At 43.2% G+C, this 20839-nt stretch overlaps 1 protein-coding gene across 1 annotated transcript in view; it reads right to left on the bottom strand.

Moving 5' to 3' along the window:
* Nucleotides 1–320: 320 nt before the first annotated feature.
* Nucleotides 321–20839, bottom strand: part of WLS (Wnt ligand secretion mediator) — a 98358-nt gene continuing 77839 nt past the window's right edge. Inside the window, exons 9-12 of the mRNA XM_030205751.1 lie at nucleotides 18245–18388; nucleotides 16338–16421; nucleotides 13475–13628; nucleotides 321–527 (exon numbers count right to left, since the gene is read on the bottom strand). Of these exons, the coding sequence (XP_030061611.1) occupies nucleotides 418–527; nucleotides 13475–13628; nucleotides 16338–16421; nucleotides 18245–18388 (492 nt within the window). The 3' untranslated portion in view covers nucleotides 321–417. The remainder of the gene's footprint in view (nucleotides 528–13474; nucleotides 13629–16337; nucleotides 16422–18244; nucleotides 18389–20839) is intronic.

A 20839-nucleotide genomic window follows, 5' to 3' on the forward strand; every position in this document is an offset into this window, starting at 1 on the left:
CTTACATCAGAAGGGAAACGGGTTTATGGTAGAACATCGAAGAAAAACCTCTTTCACATCCTAACATATTGCTGGGCTTAGCTAGTCAGGAACTGGAATGTGTGCACCTGCTAATATTAAGGATTTATCATAAAAGACAAAACATGGAGAAGACGCCACTTCTTTTCAATGAATTTATAAAAAAGATCCAGCATTTTATTCCCCCTCCCCCAATAAAAAAAAAAACAAGCAAGTTACCGTGGGAAGAAGAACTTGCAAACATTCTATTCCATGCCACTGCTCTTTGAGAAACAGAAAAATACAGCTCTATATACAGAGTATTTGTAAAATAAGCTATTTTATTTTTTTACATGGAAGGCATATGTAAACTAGTAGTGGTCCAGCTGCCACTGTCCTCTGAGTGGGACGTTCCAGTCGTTACTCCTGGGCTTCCTTGCCGGCCAGCCTGAACACTTCTGTTGGACCATCCGCGTGGGTGATAGTGGTGGTAAGCTGCAGTTCTTCAGCACTGTTAACTCTCAGGTCACCTGCAACCCAAGAACGCCATTGATTTGGTCTTTCCTTCTTATCCTGGCAGTTCCCCCCTTCCAACCCTCCATTTTTTCCCCGTGCTTTCTGCATCTTGTCAATAACGCATTTATATTTATTTATTGCATTTGTATCCCACATTTTCCCACCTATTTGCAGGCTCAATGTGGCTTACAATACATCATGGGTAGTGGTAATATAATAGAAAATAGGCATTTAGTGTTACAGAAAATATTTGGCAACATGCTAATGATAAGTCATGATAGTAGTATAACAAGCAGATATTATAAGACATTTCTAACTAGGTGTGGAGGAGTTATGTATATTCACATTGGTTGATCTTTGTGGTAAGCTCAGCTGCACTGAATACTGTCCATGCTACTGGAATGACAGCCCTCTAATGTCAAGATGCAAATGTTTAAAACAATCATGGTAATGGCATTAGATGGGGAGTGATGTGTTGGCAGGTAGTAAAATGAGCAGCCTAATTAGGATTCTGATGGAAGCACAGCATATTTCCTTCTCTTCATAGCACTAATCCATCCTACACAATGCAGAAGGAATTTTGGGTGAGGTTTTGGAACAGGGGTGTAGCCAGACACCCAATTTTGGGTAGGCCTGAGCCTAAGATGGGTGGGCAGAACTCCACCCTGTCCCACAAGTGATTTTGTCTCTTCCTCTCTCGCCTGCATGCCATATGGGCTCTCAAACATCCCCCCCTCCCCCGCATACCTTTTAAGTAGCAGATTTTCACCGGCAACGAGCAGCAACTAATACACACAGCTCATGTTGGTCCAGCAGCCTTCCCTCTGATGTAACTTCCTGCTTCCGCATAGGCGGGAATACATCAGAGGGAAGGCTGTGGGGTCGGTGTGAACAGTACATATCAGTTGCTGCTTTCTGCAGGTGAAGATCTGTTATTTACAAGGTATGCAGGAGGGACAGTTGGGAGTTTTTGGCTGGTGGGGCTTGGGGATCCCTGCCAGCCACATCATAGGTGTGCTGCTACTGGGTGGGCCTGGGCCCACCCTTGGCTACGCCACTGTTTTGGAATATCATCAAAAAAATGTTAAGCAAATGAAGGAGTATGGGCCAATTCAGTGCCAAATATTTTAGGTGCTGCCACTGAATTGGTCACCCTCTCCTCACTACCAATATGACCTCCCTCCCCCTTAAACCTGCAAACTAGATAGGAAATTTGCACCTGTGCCCTGCACTCATTTCCCTCCTTCCACCAGCTGTTCTCCATGCCCTGTCTCTCTGCTCCTGGGACTTCCCAACTTCTCCCCTTGGTGGTCTCTTTCTCCCAGACCTCATGCCTCCAAACCCACTGTGGCCACCACTGCTGGGTTTGCTACTCTGGCTCCCTGTAACTCTTTTTGAGTACAGATGAACTGCCTGGTTGCCACATTCCTACAGTGCCAGCCAAGGTCTTCAATGAGCTCAAGAATATGGGTACTGCATAGTGATAATTGTCAGTTTGGCAAAACTGGTGGCACCATGGGATTTGAGAAGAGGATACTATACACTGCAGAAGAGAAAGACAGCACTGCGGTAGGGGAGCAGGACGTAGTTGTCTCCTGTTTACACAGGCAAGGTCTCTTCAAGGGTCATAACTATGGCAGGGCAAGAGATATAGCCAACCAGGACACAAAGCCTTGCAGGTAGGAGGCAATGAGGGTCCTAGGCTAGCAGACCACAGGAAAAGGAACACAGGAGTTGAAAAGCTAAAACTTCTCTCTCGCAGTCCTACACTGGCCTATCATCCCTTACCCTCATCAACTCCTTTCATTCCCTCTCTCTACGAGATGTGGTAGGGCTTCATACTTTAACTATATTCTATCCCCAGACCAGGCAAACCTCAGGTCATCTCTTTAGAAATGCCTGAAGGAACCTGCAAGATTTGGTCATAAGAATAGCCATACTGGGTCAGATCAATGGTCCACCTAGCCCACATAAGAATAGCCATACTGGGTCAGATCAATGGTCCACCTAGCCCACTATCCTGTTTCCAACAGTGGCCAATCCATATCACAAGTACCTGGCAGAAACCAAAACAGCAGCAACATTCCATGCTACCAATCCCAGGACAAGCATGGCTTCCCCATATCTGTCTTGATAGCATACAGACTTTTCCTTCAGGAATTTGTGCAAACCTTTTTTAAACACAGATATGCGAACTGCTGTTACCACATCCTCCAGCAATGAGTTCCAGTTCAATCATATCTCCCCCTCAGCCATCTCTTTTCCAAACTGAATAGCCCTAACCTCTTTAGCCTTTCCTCATATGAGAGGAGCTCTATCCCCTTTATCATTTTGGTCACTCTTCTTTGACCCTTTTCTAATTCTGCTATATTTATTTATTTTACAGCACTTATACCCCACAATTTCCCACCGCTGGCAGGCTCAATGTGGCTTACAACAGTTACATAACAAACAGGCGAGTACAATATAAATGGAAAGGGATAAGTGGGGCAGGGAGGTAAAGATAAGTAATGGATTAGTCTGTAAGAGCACTAGAGGGGTCAGTGTCCTGGGGTCCGTGAGGTAGGACAGGATCTTTAGGGTACGCTTGCCCAAACAAGCAGGTCTTGAGAAACTTCCTGAAAGTCAGATGATCCTGAACCGTTTTCACTGTTTTAGGTAGTGCATTCCACAAGTGAGTACTGACATAGGAAAAGGTGGAAGCATATGTGGTTTTATATTTGAGTCTAGAACACAAAGGGTAATGAAGGTTTACGTAAGAACGGGCAGTTTTGAGTGAATTTCTTGGTGGCAGGTTGACAAGAGCATCCATATACGTTGGGGCTGCTCCATAGAGAATCTTATGGACTAGGGTACAGATTTTAAAAGATACACGCTCCTGTACGGGAAGCCAGTGCAACTTCTCACGAAGTGGCCTGGAACAGGTGAACTTTGACACTCCATAGATAAGTCGAGATGCTGTGTTTTGGATGGTTTGTAGCTTTTTTTTTAGGTGCATGCCAACCAGAACTGAATGCAATACTTGTTGCACCATACAGTGATACAAAGGCATTATAGGATTCTCGGTCTTATTTACCATACCTTTCCTAATAATTCCTTGCATCCTGTGGCCACCACCGTACACTGGGCAGAAGATTTCAGCATATTGTCTAGGACAATACTGGTGCTGACCCCCCAAGTGGACCCTAGCATCAATTAACTATGATTCAGATTATTCTTCTCAATGTGCATCGCTTTTGTATTTGTCTACATTAAATTTCATCTGCCTGCTCCACCCCCTCCCCGCATGGCATGGCAGTGGTGGGTTGGACAATTAGGGGGACATCCGAATATTTCGGATCAAATTCCGATTGTGGGAAATGCAGCATTTGAAGCAGGAATAGGCAACCCGATATTTGTAGGCTGGGGGCAGCGAGGCATGAAGAACCTGGAGCATCTGCTACAGGAGAAGGGGGATTTATTACCATTTGCTGTCTTAAAAGAGAAGATAGGGTCTGACTGGGGGAACCATTTTGCTTACCTACAAATTAAGCACTATATGCAGACAATGCCTCAGGATGCCTTGAGAGGCCGCTTAGGAGACAAGATACAGGGGTTCTTCATGGACCTGGCGTCGGAAAGACATACAATATCTGATCTATATGGGGCCCTGGCCTGTAAGAGACCGGTAAAACAATATGAGAAAATTAAAGTTAAATGGGAGCAGGACCTTGGGACTTCACTGGCGTCCTGGGATGTAGCGGCCTCACTGAAGGGGATCAGACAGCTAGTCACGGATGAAAGACAGAGAATGTGGGTACAGAGTCATACTAAGGGGATACATGACCAAAGCACAGCTGGCCCATATGCAGAGGTCAGAGAGCGCTAACTGTTCTAAATGTGCTGGGGGACCAGGCACGTTTTACCATGCCCTTTGGCAATGTCCTAAGGTGCGGGCATTTTGGCAATGTGTTCGTGGATTTTTGATACAACTAGGTGTTAAAGTCCAGGGAACTGAGAGGCAATTTTTGCTAGATCAGCCTAGGGCTTTTGTCCCCACCAAGGCGCCGGCGACTCTTCTATGCAGGAAACTGAGTTTGGTGGCTCGCAAATGTATTATGCAGTACTGGACTTTTCCGGAAGCACCCGCCTACTGGCACTGGAGGAACCAGGTCCACCTCCTGGGAAGCCCGAGAGTCCAAAACATCAGTTAAACGTAGAAGGCAATTCCTTCAGATTTGGTCTCCTTACTTACAATTGCTGAGCCCACGTGGGAGAAGTCTGCTCGTTAATTCCAGCTAACAACTACAGGGGATTTGGGGTATATTAAGCTCAAAGTTTGTAACCCATGGAGTGCAGAACTGCGGTGTAAGCTGGGTGATAGATAATGTTCCCACTGCTCTGAGAAAGCGCTGTAAACTTGATCTGCTCTAAGTCTCTGCATTATAGCCTGGTGCGCTATAGCTGCTAGCAGGCGCCTAATTCTGTATGACAGTTCTTCTTAAGAATCGCATCCAGTTATTTCACCAGTCGCTTGAGCGTAGCAGTAAAGATCAGCAGCATGGAGTGCTCATATAGTGGGCTTTTATAGAAGGAGGGGATATAGGTACGGGGCTATCAGAGACAAGGCCCTTTGCCTTTGCACTGTATTGTTTTGATTTGCATTGAAGATTTTGCTGCAGATTATGTATTGCAAAATGTTCACTTTGTAAAATTAATAAACAGATTTAAATATAAATTTCATCTGCCATTTGGATGCCCAGTCTTCCAATTTTCTAAGGTTTTTCTGCAATTTTTCACAATCCAACATTTTAACAACCTTAAAGTGTTTTGTGTCATATGCAAATTTAATCACCTCATTTGTTGTTCCAATTTCCAGATCATTTATAAATATGTTAATAGCACCAGTCCTGTAGGTCTGGCCCCGTCTTTGACCGTTTTAAAATCCAGGCTAAAAGCCCTCTTTGACATTGCTTTTGACCCCTAACCACTACTCACTTGCCTTGTAATAATTCCCTTCTCTTAGTTGTTCTGTCTGTTTGCCTGTCCTATTTAGATTGTGAGCTCTTTGAGCAGGGACTGTCTTTTCATGTATGTTGTACAGTGCTGCGTATGCCTTGCAGCGCTATAGACGTGATAAGTAGTAGTCCCTGTACCAATCCCTTGGGCACTCCACTATTCACTCTCCTCCATTGAGAGGAATGGCCACTTAACCCTACCCTCTGTTTTCTGTCCAATAACCAATTCTAAATCCACAACAGAACATTGCCTCCTATCCTATGACTCTTATATTCTCAGGAGTCTCTCATAAGGAACATTGTCAAAAGCTTTCTGAACATCTAGATACACATCACTGGTTCACCTTTATCGACATGTTTGTTCACACTTTCAAAGAAATGAAGCAAATTGGCGAGGCAAGACTTCCCTTGGCTGAATCCATGTTGACTCGGTCCCATTAAACCATGTTTATCTATGTGTTTAGTAATTTTATTCTTTATAATAGTTTCCACTATTTTGCCCAGCACTGACTTCAGGGCTTACCAGTCTGTAATTTCCCATATCACCCCAGAACTCTTTTTAAAACCCTGTGCTACATTGGCCACCCTCCAATCTTCAGGTACTATGGATGATTTTAATGACAGGTTACAGATCACTAACAACAGATAATGATCTGTAACCTGTCATTAAAATCATCCATCCAGATCAGCAATTTCATATTTGAGTTCTTTCAGTACCCTTGTATGCATTCCATCCAGTCCAGATGATGTACTACTCTTTAATTTGTTGATTTGGCTCAGTATTTCTTCTAGGTTCACTGAGATTTCTTTCAGTTCCTCCGCATCATCACCCTTGAAAACCATTTCTGGTACAGGTAGTGTCTATTTATCATTACAGCTATGAGCTTTGGTTCAAGGCCTGACTTTGGTTCAGGATCTAAAATGAGAGAAAACCTTACAGGCCCATGACTCTAACCTGAATTTCAGTGTGACTGCAGAACTCATGAGCTGTTGTGACACTCATGCAGCAGAATAAGGAACGGGTGTAAGTGGAAAAACAGAGTAACATCGTTTAGTAACATGGTGGTCACAGATGTTTCAGTGAAAAACAGAAAAAGATAACTTCTCAGGAAGATGACTTAGAGGCATATTTTCAAAGCACTTTGGGAGGCTAAGTTCCATAGGTTTCTATGGAACTTTGGGAGGCTAAGTGCTTTGAAAATATGCCTCTTAGAGGCATATTTTCAAAGCACTTAGCCTTCCAAAGTTCCATAGGTTTCTATGGAACTTTGGAAGGCTAAGTGCTTTGAAAATATGCCAGCTAGTCTTCCAGGAACAGCTAGTCTATTATTAGCTTTTCCAGTAAATACTAACCAACTCATTACCATAGCCAACCAGTGTTAACTATTGAATCTATGCTAATGTCATAAGGTGTAATTACTGTCATATTATCTGTATCCTGAATGGACATATAAAAATGAGTGTTACTTCCTACTTCAATGGAGCGAGACAGTCACAACCAGTACCTTTGTGCAAGCAGGGCTGCTCTCCCATGAGAAACCAATCAATTGGCAAGTAATCCTATTGCTTTCTCATAAGTAGTCTTGAGTCTTTTTATATCTGCAAATTGGCTTTAGCTGAGAATTTGGGGTGAGGGCGAAGAAGACCCTAAAATAAAACATTAGAGACTCAGACCCAGAGAACACCTATGTGTAAGTTGTGGTACTGTACTCCCAACTGATTGTACATATACTTGGAGAATAATAAATAAAAGTATTTGATTGTATATGTGTGTATATATATATATATATATATATATATATAAAATTTGGAGTCTCAGATATAGCGGTACTTTTGTATAGCAATGTTCCATACTCCCAGTGAAATATCACTGATCTGCTAATTGTACAAATACTTGTTAAGAGATAAGGTATCTAAATTCCTAAAGAGATGCAGCCTTGGGTGATTTATTTCTTCCTAGGTATTGGTGGGTGGACCACCACATTGGGAGGGATAAATTGACCCTAAAAAATACAGTAGATCTCTTACATCTTCTTCCATAAAGACTTAAGCAAAGAATTAATTCAGTCCTCCCCAAGAGTCCCTTTTGCTCCTTCATGATCTACTGGTCCCGAGGATTCCCTCACAGGCTCTTTTTTCTGATGTACCTGAAGAAGTTGTTGCTGTGAGTTTTTGCCTCTACGGCAAGTTTCTCTTCATAGTCTCTTTTAGCCTTCTTTATCAATGCTTTGCATCTAACTTGCCAGTGTTTATGTTGCTTATTTTCTTTTTTTGGGTCCTTTTTCCATTCTTCTCAGTTGAAGGATGTTCTTTTGGCTCTAATAGCCTATTTCACTTCACTTGATAGGTCATATGGAGGCATACTTTGAAAGAAAGTAGACTTACAAAGTTACATATAGGCATATTTTCAAAGCACTTAGCCTTCCAAAGTTCCATAGAAACCTATGGAACTTTGGAAGGCCAAGTGCTTTGAAAATATGCCTCATAGTAACCTAAGGGAACTTTGTAAGTCTAGTACTTTGAAAATGAGCCCCATAGTCCTCATCTGTTGTCATTTTCTGTGTTTCTTTATGCAACTTTGGTCTGTAAAATTAACATTTTCTCCTCTTACTCTACTCAGGGGCGTAGCCAGACACCCAATTTTGAGTGGACCTGGGCACAAGAATGGTGGGTAGAACTCCGCCTTGTCCCACAAATGATTTGGTCTCTCTCTCGCCTGCATGCCATATGGTCTCTCAAACATCCCCCCTCCTCCCCTGCATATCTTTCAAATAGCAGATTTTCACTGGCAGCGAGCAGCAACTAATACACACTGCTCATGTGGGCCCCACAGCCTTCCCTCTGATGCAACTTCCTGTTTCTGCATAAGCAGGAATACATCAGAGGGTAGGCTGTAGCGCCAGTGCGAGCAGTATGTATCAGTCACTGCAAGTGAAGATCTGCTATTTACAAGGTATGCAGGAGGGACAGTTGTTGGGAGTTTTCTACTTGTGGTGCTTGGGGATCCCTGCCAGCCACATCATAGGTGTAATGCTATTAGGTGGGCCCGAGCCCAAAGTGGGTGGGCCTGGGCCCACCCGAGCCCACCCTTGCCTACGTAACTGACTCTACTAGACACAGAAAGCCTCCTGGTGGAATTGGTGGAGACCAAAACAGTATCTGAACTGAAGGGAGTGACAGGGAGAGTAGATGGCACGGCCAGATTGCATAGGCCATATGGCCTTTATCTGCCTACATTTTTCTCTGTTTCTCTATGAACGAAGATCTGAAACTGAAGTGTTCTGTCTATAAAGTCTGCAACTAGGCCTGCTAATTCCATTGAGCCCAGGACTGATGACCTGGAAATGGTGATGGATCCTTTTTTGAGGAACGCATAACCAGCGTCATTGAGATAGGAGATGTATAAAATTCTTTTTAATGCAGGTGTCCAATTAAATTGGATGCCGTTCCTGGGTCAGGGAAGTTAAGATGGGGAAATTCATCAGAAGTGAAGTGGTTTGATGTGTAATGCCCCAAGTTATGCTTTCTCAGTTGATATGGGTGATGGGCTTGGAGGGGTCCTTTCTTAACAATAAGGACTCCAGGCATTAGGACCATCTGAGTTGTATTCAGTTCTCGTAGAGTATGAGGTGAAACTAGGTTACTATCAAGTTCCATTAGGGAGTTCTTCAATTTTGAACTATATAGAATGATCTTTTGGATTGTGGGGACTTTACTGGATCATCAAAGTCAGCTTCATAAGTTTCTCAGCTGACTTTGTTGCTAGAACTTAAGACAAGATACCATCTTTGGGGTTTGTCCAGTGAGTATAAGCAACACAGAGCATAATACTAATATACTGCTGACTGCAGGTAATATTCTTGTAAAGAATAAATAAAAATTTTGAAGATGTTACAAGATACCTATCTCTTAAAAACTTTCCTGTGAACAGAATGATTTCAGCACAGAAAATGTTTTTAAACAAATCTTTTGGAGATACTGAAATATTTATGACTGCCTATCAACTGTTTCATGGACCTTTTATGTTCCAGGTTTGATGAGAAAGATTAAGAGGCGAACATGTCAATTTTATAGACCAAGACTGCCAAGAAACACAGAAAATGACAACAAAGGAAGACTATATGACTTATCAAGTCTGCCATTCATACTTACTAAGCTCCACAATCCCTTCCCCTCCCTTTGAGATCCTCCGTGCTTGTCTCATGCTTTCTTCAATTGAGATTCTTGTTTCCACCACCTCTGTTGGGAAGCTGTTCCATGCATTCGCCACCCTTTCTGTTAAAAAATATGTCCACAGTTTGCTCCTGTAATTATCTTCATCCTGTGACCCCTGATCCAGAGGTTCAAAGAAATCTGTTTACTGTGTATGTAATGTCACAAAGATATTTGTCTATCATTTTTCTCCTCTACCAGTCTGTTCCCATATGCCTTATGATGAAGACCACTGACCATTTTAGTAGCCGCCCTCTTGACCAACTGCATTTAAAAGGTGTGGACTCCATAATTGTACACAGGACTCCACATGAGCTCTCAATCACAGACTTATATGGAAGTACAATCACCTTCTTTTTCCTGCTGGCCATTCCTCTTCTCAGGCACCCTAGTATCCTTCAGGTTTTGCCATCACTTTTTTCGGTCACATCTGACAGGGATGCAATTTTGAATATTTTTTTTTCAAAGTTTAAGCATCCAATATTTTACAGGCACAGAAACAAGTATTTCCAGATGTCTCGCTAACCATGTAAGTAGTTAGACAGTAACTTCTTGCTTTTTGACCTCATTTTAGTGCTATAGGAATGACTATTTAAGTTTCCTAGAAAGCTTATGATCCAGTCTAGTGGGAGGACTTTTATGAGCACTCTTTATCTTAAACATTTTATTTAAGGTAGATCAGAGGTTGATTATTGCTTGGTAGTGTAGAACCTACAGCCTAGGAATCCTTTGTGGATCCATTATGTTGTACGAACCGAAAAAAAACCCCCACAGGGTTCTCTGAACCAAAAGATTTCTGGTCTTGGTTTACTACAGAGAGACAAACAACTGCTGTGCAAAAGAAGACTGTGCTTTGTTCATCAAGTGCTGACCCAGTGGAAATGCAGGTGTCTATAGTTTATCAGCTCTGGCGATCCTGAAGAAGAAACTTTATTCTGACCAACATGGAATCTGAACTAGTAAACAGGTTTCCTTGACAATCTTCATCTCTCATTGCCTGTCTGTGCCATGTACTTGTTTGGTCAATAAAAGGCAATCCTTGATTTGCCCATACAGCACCAGAAAACTAGTATACTATGGTGATCATCACCAGAAGCTGGACATTTACAAGTGCATACAGAACTGGTAAGCCTTGAAAAATGTCTCAAAAAGCCTAATAAGACAAAACTAAAAGCTTCTACCCCATAACAAGAGGGGCTGGACCTGAAATCCTCTGCCCTGAGAAGCTCCTACCCCAAAAGGCTTCCATTCTGAAATGCTTTCACCCTAAAGACTTGCTTCTGGCATGCAGTTTGCCTGCATACTCATCTATCACCTTGTATGCTGATGTATCTTAACTTGTACCGGCTCAAAGTCCAGAGGACTGACTTAATTCAGCTACAGCACCATAAATTTTCCCTGTTGTGAGCCTTACCAGCTTACAAGTCATCTTGCACAGCCTAACCCAGATTTAGCTTCTGACCAGCTGACTCTCCTGAAGGAGATACTTTTTGACTAGTGAAAAATTCCTAAGTGATCAAGGCCATAGGAGCCGACTCTGTGGGTGCTGTGGATGCTTAAGCACCCCCAATATTGAGAAAATTCCTTGTATGTGTCCAGGGAGGGGTTATTTCCATTAGGCTTAGCAACCCCCCCCCCCCCCCAATTTTGAAAAGTTGGCTCCTATGATCAAGGCTAGTGGGAGGACTTTTATGAGCATCTTAAAACATTTTATTTAGGGTAGATCAGAGGTTGATTGTTGCTTTGTAGTGTAGGATCTACAGCCTAGCATCCTTTGTGGATCCATTATGCTGTATGAACCGAAAAAAATACAGGAGTCTCTGAACCTGTAAGGCCATGGTTTATTTTATTGCTTTGCTTTGGGGAGAGTCAGAAATCGATTCACTGCTGTATAAAATGCCAATCTAACTTAGAGGGGCATTTTCTAAAGTCCAAATCAGAATTGGGACGTCCCATTCATAACTTTCAAAAACCCATCCATTTCATAGCCATCTTTCAGCAGGAAATATGTCGGGGTTTCCTGTTCAAAAATACGCGAGAACAGCCAAAATGAACAGCCATTATCCAAAATAAAACGTCCCAATTATGAATGCTAAAAATCCATGGACAAAGACATCTGTCTGTACAAAAACAGCCACACAGACATCCCTGCAGAGCACAGGGCCAGCCTAATGGCCAGTACAGTGGACTTTTTAATCCAGGGCAGCCAGGTTCATATTCCACTGCAACATTTTAAATGATGAGCCCTCCAGGCTTGCAGGTGTCATTAATATTTAGGCAAAGTAGGTGAATCTCTGTTTCTGGAGGATTCTTAAATTAAAGGTTTAAAAAAAAAAAAAAAAGGGGGGGGGGGAATGAAGTGGGACTTGAACCTGTGTCCTTTGGTTTACAGTCAATTGCACTGGGGGCTGGTGAGACCCTATGCTTCATAAGGGCAGTGCACTGGGACCACCAAGCCCCTATGATTTGTGTGTGTGTGTGTGCGTGCTAGGTGGAGGGTGTGGTGCTCCCCACTGTCATTGTGCTGGGGGGGGGGGGGGGGGGAGTGTGTTATGTTGTGGGATGAGCTCCTAAGTCCATTCATTTCTGTGACAAAACGCTATTAAGAATGGGGGTGGAGGATCTATAGTAATCCTGTTTATTCTATTTTTCCAGTAGGTGCCACATTTGTATTCTAAGGTCAAATATAATATCTATAGCGCTGCCTTTTCATAGATATGGTCGGTGCAGTTTGAGCACTGTTAATGCCATTAGAATACAACAAATTTACTATACTCTCCAATGCTCTTTTTGCATGGGTTTTAAATTGCTTCATAATGTGCCAGGCAGAGCAGAGAAGTTGTGTTGCTGTTACCGACATAACATCAAAAATCCAGCTTGGAAAAGAGATGGCTGGGGGTGGGGTGGGGGTATGATTGAGGTCTACAAAATCCTGAGTGTTGTACAACAGGTAGAAGTGAATTGATTTTTCAAGACCAGGGGACTCAATTAAAATTACATGAAAATACTTTTAAAACAAATAGGAGGAAATATTTTTTCCACTTAAAGAACAGTTAAGCTTTGGGACTCGCTGCCAGAGGATGTAGTAAAAGCGGGTAGCGTTTCTGGGTTTAAAAAAGGTTTGGACAAGTTCCCAGAGGAAAACTCCGTAATTCTGCTATTGAGATAGACATGGGGAAGCCACTGCTTGCCCTGGGATTGGTAGCATAGAATCCTGCTACTATTTTGGTTTCTGCAAAGTACTTGTGACCTGGATTGGCCACTGCTGAAAGCAGGATACTGGGCTAGATGGACCACTGGTCTGACCAAGTATGGCTATTCTTACATTCTTATGTGTCCTGGGTTTGACTGATGTATTACCGTCTCCTTTAACTTCATTTTCTATCATTTCTATTCTCTTTTCTTTATCATCACATATTATAGTTCCCCCTTCTTCTCTCTATTGTTTTTGATTTTTTGTAAATCACTTTGCCGTTGTTCTCGAAAAGCGGTATATTAAAGCTAATAAACCATAAATAGCCAAGGGGCCATTAAGCTGCTGCAGGGCTCATGGCTGTGCAGTGTTCTCACCTAGTTCTTCGACACCAGACTTCCTGCAGCTCAGAGGCCCTGCATTATATTTTACTTCCCTCTCCTTCTTCAGCAGCAGAGCTGTATGTGTGCATGCTGCTACTCCCCGGGTAGGGCATTACACCCGGCTTGTTTGCTAGGAACTGGCTTCTCCCTAATGCTCCCGTACACCGATGGCTCACCATTTGACTGGTCATCTCCATAATTCTTGTGTGAAGGTGCATACAGGAACATGAGGGCGAACACATACAGGTTCCACATCCCATAGATGCCTGTGAAAAAGGCACTGTTTACTTGCACAGTTGTCTCGTCCCATGTCCATGGGCCTTCATTCACCTGCCGAAACAGCAAATAATTGAGAATGTGGCAAGAAAACAAGTTTCACCCTCACTTCTACTACTGCTAGCAAACTGGGGCATCTTTTTCATCCAAAGATCTCAGTGCGATTTGCACACAGTTCCTTTATCCAGACTTTTATGCCACAGCGACAAGCACTGGTGTCAACTCTTTTCTTGTGGCATAAGAAGCAAGATTATTTTCACCAGGTTAGATTTTGGTTAACTATGGGAGATAAACTATTCTGCACACTCATAGCAGCAAGCTTCTGTGGTTTATTGTTTAAATGGAACACAAAAATCTAGTACAGCATTACTAAATTCTTTTTTAACACAGTAACATATTAGATGATGGCAGATCAAGACCTGCACAGTTCATCCCATCTGCCCAGTCATATTCATTATCAACACGTGATTGAACCAACAATCCAGCCATGTTATTAACAATATTTTACATGCTAAATTCAACTTTAATATGTCCTCCCCTCCCCCACTGAATTACACAGCACCATCTGTAGCCCACAATTATGAATGTGGAATACAATAAAAGATGTATAATTGATCCTGATCAGTCTTTGCCATTTTCAGGACACAGGCTGTAAAAGTCTGCCCAGTACTGGCCTTAATTTGCAGCGACTAGAGTTGCCATCAATGCCCAAGTAGAAGAATATAAAAGGACTGATCCATCAGGCTTTGTTTACTCGACAAACATCAGAACAACATTTAACGCGAAAATATGTAGCTCTGTAAAAGAAAGCTACTGTGCCATTGCTATGAACAACTTTCAGGGAGAAGTAGAGTGGAACGGTTGCAGAAAGACACCAACAAAAGCTACAAAAAGCTTTGACTTATATGAAGTTGGGATATAAAAACACTCATTCGTTGTTGTGGATTTTGTTGAATAGGTGCAGAGGTTCCATTAGCAAAATTCGCCCTTTCCTCTCTGAGCACACCACCCGAACTCTCATCACCTCTCGCCTTGACTACTGCAACCTACTCCTTACTGGCCTCCCACTTAGCCAACTATCCCCCTCTTCAGTCCATTCAGAACTCTGCTGCACGTCTTATTTTCCGCCTGGACCGATATACTCATATCACCCCTCTACTCAAGTCACTTCACTGGCTTCCGATCAGGTACTGCATACAGTTCAAGCTTCTCCTACTAACCTTCAAATGCACTTGATCTGCAGCCCCTCCCTACCTCTCGTCTCCCCTTATGTTCCTACCCGCAACCTCCGCTTTCAAGACAAATCCCTCCTTTCAGTACCCTTCTCCTCCACCGCCAACTCCAGGCTCCGCCCTTTCTGCCTCGCCTCACCCCATGCTTGGAATAAACTCCCTGAGCCCATACGCCAGGCCCCCTCCCTGCCCATCTTCAAATCCTTGCTCAAAGCCCACCTCTTCAATGTCGCCTTCGGCACCTAACCACCATACCTCTACTCAGGAAATCTAGACTGCCCCAACTTGACATTTCGTCCTTTAGATTGTAAGCTCCTTGAGCAGGGACTGTCCTTCTTTGTTAAACTGTACAGTGCTGCGTAACCCTAGTAGCGCTCTAGAAATGTTAAGTAGTAGTAGTAGTAGGAGGAGCAGCAGAAGGGAAGGGATTTTTGTATTATGCCCTCTAATTCTATAAACTTGTATGCGCAATTTTACACTTACCCCATATTCTATATATTGCGCCTTAACTTCCATGCGGAAATTGGAAGTGTATTCTATGGTAACTAGGTAATCAGTTCTGTCAATCGGATGCTAACAAGTAATTATCGGCACTAATGGGCATTAAAATGTACACGCACAACTCGCTATGTGTATTCTGTAACGTGGTGCACATAAATTCCAACTTGCATAGTTGAATAGAGGGCATAGTTATGGGCAGCTTGTGGGCGTTTCTACAATCTATGTGTATTATTATTATTATTATAGAATACACCCGCTCTGTGCCTAATTTAGGCAATTGGGATTTATGCCAAGTAAAAGATGGCCTAAATGGATGCGACTAAATTTGGTCGTGTGGAGAGGCACTCTGTGTATTCTATATACCGTGTGGCAGGGGCGTAGCCAGACTTCGGCAGGAGGGGGTTCCAGAGCCCAAAGTGAGGGGGCACATTTTAGTCCCCCCCCCCCCCTGGCGGCGCTGCCACCACCACCAACTTTGACCCCCCCGCCCCTCTCAACCCCCCCCTCCCACCGCCAACCCGCCGTCGCCTACCTTTGCTGGTGGGGGACCCCAACCCCTGCCAGCCGAGGTCCTCGTCTTCCGGCGCAAGGCTTCATTCTGTTTCTGATGTCCTGCACGTTATACGTGCAGGACGTCAGACTCACAGAAACAGTTTCTAGAAACTACACTCCTGATGCAGGCATCTGCCGAAACATGGCCACAGCAGGACTGTGTTCACTCAATTTTACGTGTCATCATCATTCTCCCTGGTTCTCAGCCTGCTAATCCACTCCAGTATATTATGTGTGGATCACTGTGACTCGTAACAACTACATTTGTCAACACAGCAGCTAAATGAGTGAAGGATATGGAAGAGCAGAGCATGAGCTCCTGCCACATCAGCTGTTTTGAGGAGGCAGATCTTGCCAGAGGCTGGATAAGATTGAACCACGGGTTGTATGTGACCAGAGGGTCTCCAGTCCTACTGTAGGGAAGGCATGCAAATAAGACGTCAAATCCCCCCCCCCCAACCCAGATTTCCATACTCACCTGACTAGTGATGAAGAAGATGACAGACAGGGCTGCACAGGCCAAGGTGATAAGCATGAAAAACTTGAAGCGAAAGATTAGTCCCTGTAAAGAGCAGATAAATTAAGAACATCAACTAAATCCTCCCTGAAGTAGTTTCTTAACATGACATCAGATTTTCACGCCTCGGAGAAGACAAGGGCCTTTTAATATCCTGCTTCCTTGTGTTCCTTGCCCCCTTGTAGCTCCTCTGGGCACCGATACTTTAGCTTTTCTTTTCTCAAGACCTTAGTTTTTTTAAGGCACTTTCAAAAGAAACAAAATAAAAGACTATAAAATACTAAAGGCAAACAACAAAAAATTCAATCTAACCACATTAAGGAGAGATTCTGCTCATCCCTTTACCTATTTACAAAATACCAAAAGAAAATAATGATTGGGTTTGAATTCCAGAGCGCTCAGGCATAAGAGGTAAAGGTTCTTGAAAACAGCTTAACCTCATCCAACCCAAGGACTTCCAGAAATGCTGCAGGGCTCTCGCAGGAGAATTATCTAACAAGCGAGCCAAATATCTGGGACATGACCGACTCAATGATTTGTAAGTCAGGCAAAGAATTTTAAATCATACTCTAAATTTGATAGATATCCCCATGTAGCCCCCCTTTCTCCCAACTATAATTGTGCCTGGCATTTTGCAGTGAACTGAAGACAATTCAGGTGCTTTTTTTGGCAAACCATAAAACAAGCTAATCAAGTAATGAATTCTGTTGTTATAAAATGAAATATGTAGGATCTAAAAGGCCTAATTTGATGCCTTCAATCATGCAGTGTGCGGTAGGGATGTGCATTCATTTGAAATTATATGGAAAATGTCAACAATATTCCCCGTATGTGACCTGCTGAGTAAAAAAGTACCAGAAGTAGGGTATGTGACTTATTTATACCACAAGACAGAGGGATATCAATTGCATAATCCTGCCAAATTTCAGCCTCGGGTATGGACTAATTACATCTTGAAAGAATGAGAAACATTTATCGATAAATTTTTTTTCTGAAAAACGCATTTGAAAAATGGCTGTAGAACATGAGAAACATCAAAGTTGTGAAAAACAATTGTATAATCGTATTCTACTGACCCTATAATACACAAAACTTAAAAAATGGAAGTTACCCAAATTTACCCCTTCAAAATTTTATAGCCTTTATCTCTGTTATTTGTAACCCCACTTTTGGTACCTTTTCTCTCAGCGGGTCACATATATAGAAAATGGACTGCTGAGAGGGGGGGGGGGGGGGGGGGGCAAGATTCCCCTGGGCCTGGCCTCCAAGGGGGGCCCAGTGCCATCGGTGTCCCCTTCTCCTCTACTGCTAATTCCAGACTCCGTTCCTTTTATCTCGCTGCACCTCTCGCCTGGAATAGACTTCCCGAGCTTGTACGTCTAGCCCCTGTCTTTGGCCATTTTCAAATCCAGACTGAAAGCCCAACTCTTTGACGCTGCTTTTGACTCCTAACCACTACTCACTTGTCCTGTACCCTTTTATCCCTTACCTCTTAATTGTTCTGTCTGTGTGTGTGTCCTATAGATTGTGAGCTCTTTGAACAGGGACTGTCTTTTCGTGTATGATGTACAGCACTGCGTATGCCTTGTAGCGCTACAGAAGTGATAAGTAGTAATAGTACTTGAAGGCCCATGAAAGGGGCACGTTTTGTAGTGAACTTTGATATTCCGGAATTCATCATGGTTCAATAAGACACCCAGGTTTGAAACTTTGATTCTTTCATAGAGGAAAACACAAATACTCTCCCAGCTGTGAGGCTCAAGGAACAAAATGATCATCGGCAGTACAGACTTGAGCAAACACGCTCGCCACTATGCATACCATTCCCTCTTCAACCCCAATCGCCTTCCCTGCATGTTCACACTGACCTCATAATGAAGTCTGCGAGTCTTGCTCATCGCAGGCAGTTTTGATCGTTTCCCACTGATGTTTCGGAACACTTGGAACACCATAAAGCAGAGGAAGCCAAAATACAGGCAGGCACAGATTCCTGCCACAATGATAAATGCCATCTGAGCAGGCATGGTCAAGGAAACCTTGTCACTTAAAATACCACAGGCTTCCTGTGGTCTGAGTTTCAAATCAAGACACAAAAGAACTCAAAGGCTTCAAAGACTCCAATTCATAACAGTTTAAACTGAGTACTCTTCTAAAGCAGTAAGATGAGAGAGAAGGGTCTGAAATGAGGCAGCATCTGGACAGAGGGTGTTAACTCTCTAGGTCAAGGCTGAAGCTGCCAACAGAGAGCGACTGAAACTGGGGTTTTGGTTGAAATCAAAATTTGCAGCTGAAATTTGCTGCACAGTTTAGGCTAAAACCAAAACCCTCAGCTCCTCTGCCAAAAGCTGCCACTCCCCAGACAAAAAGAGCTGCCCTACCACCTATAGGCCCTTCCTGGACCCACCTTAGAAGCTCTGGTGGTCTACTGGCATCATCAGGGCAGTTAGTGGTTCTCAATCGCTCCTGCCCATGTGGACTTCGTTCTCAAAATAGCTGCTGCAAGAATGACTGTGCAGCCGGTGTGAGCAGGAGTGACTGGAGTCCGGCTCCTGCCCCCGATGACACCACTAGATCACCGGGGCTTCTAAGGTAGGCCCGGGGAAGGCCTAAGGGTGTAGTGGGATGGCAGCAGCTTTTGGCTGGGGAGAGGGAGGGTAACAGAGTGGCCATACGTTTTGTCGTGTGAGGGGGGGGGGGGGGGGGAGAAGCAGAGTAGAAAGTGATTACACTTTTTTGCTGGGGGGGAGGGGAGGAAATTTTGTTTTTCGCCTTTAGCTGCCAATTAGGAGAAATCCAATGAAGTACACCTCAGTACTGGCAGCATGCTGGCCAGAGACAGGTCTTGAACTGGACTGGGGATTCTATGAAGCAAGCTTATCTTCCCACTCTCTCACTGCAGCTTTCAGACCACGATTCCCAGTCCAGTTATTCATAAGATTTTTCAGCTTTAATTCCCCCCCCCCATAATATCTGACATTCAATCTCTACATTTGGGAATGACACACTACCATTTCATGGAACGTGTCCAACTAAGGGCAGTTACATGCATAACTGCTAATTAGTGCAAATGAAGGCCAATTATAGCTTAACACTAATTATCAGCTTATTGTTATGTGCACAACTGGCTTTTTTCTATAACTTGTGCACACAAATATGCGCACACAGCTTTCTAGAATTAGGGGGTCTGTGGTCTTGAGGAGGCCATGCTACCCTCCATTCCCATACTTACAACATGTAGACTGTAAGACTTTTGGAGCATGGAAATAATTACTGTTCCTAAATGTCATTAGGTGTTTGAACCTACACAGCTGTCAGCAAAGAGGAGCATATTCCTTAGCAGATATTTGCTAAGCATTGCCCAGGGTATGTGTGAACACATGTGTGTATGACGTATGTATGTTTTTCCCCATTTAATAAATTGTCTTCCTTTTAAAGATTCAGGTGCTGCGTAAATTATAATACCCATGGACTTTGCAGATGTAAAGACTGCACAGCAGTTTCAATATTTTGTCTTCACAATTACACTGTCTTTCCAGTTACAGCCTGAAGTCACATCTCATACTATATAATGAATTAAAAAAAAAATTACAGAGCTGTACAAAGCAATCATAAAATATAAAAACGCATCAGGAAACCAAAGCCCCACTAAAACCATCTATGTAAAAAGGGCCTAAAACGATAATATTACAAACCGCTGCTGCTGAACCCGGTACTCTTCTTTTACTATGGGGCTCATTTTCGAAAGACGAAACATCTAAAAAGTAGCTTAAAGCAGCATTTTGACGTTTTTCTCACAAAAACGCCCAAATCAGTATTTTTAGACATTTTTCTATGAAATCCATCAGAAGTGCATTCAAATCATAAACGAGGACGTGCCAAACACCTAGACGTTTTAAAGCCATAATGGAACAAAACAAAAATGTCCAGGACTAAAACTAAGACGTTTTGGGCTAGACCTGTTTTCAGAATGAATAAGGGAAGGAAAGGGAAGGGAAGTGAAATGGGACTTGATATACTGCCTCTCTGTGGTATTTTGCAACTACATTCAAAGCGTGTTTACATACAGTGGGGGAAATAAGTATTTGATCCCTTGCTGATTTTGTAAGTTTGCCCACTGACAAAGACATGAGCAGCCCATAATTGAAGGGTAGGTTATTGGTAACAGTGAGAGATAGCACATCACAAATTAAATCCGGAAAATCACATTGTGGAAAGTATATGAATTTATTTGCATTCTGCAGAGGGAAATAAGTATTTGATCCCCCACCAACCAGTAAGAGATCTGGCCCCTACAGACCAGGTAGATGCTCCAAATCAACTCGTTACCTGCATGACAGACAGCTGTCGGCAATGGTCACCTGTATGAAAGACACCTGTCCACAGACTCCGTGAATCAGTCAGACTCTAACCTCTACAAAATGGCCAAGAGCAAGGAGCTGTCTAAGGATGTCAGGGACAAGATC

Source organism: Microcaecilia unicolor, chromosome 6, assembly GCF_901765095.1.
Source record: "Microcaecilia unicolor chromosome 6, aMicUni1.1, whole genome shotgun sequence".
NCBI classification, from domain to species: domain Eukaryota; kingdom Metazoa; phylum Chordata; class Amphibia; order Gymnophiona; family Siphonopidae; genus Microcaecilia; species Microcaecilia unicolor.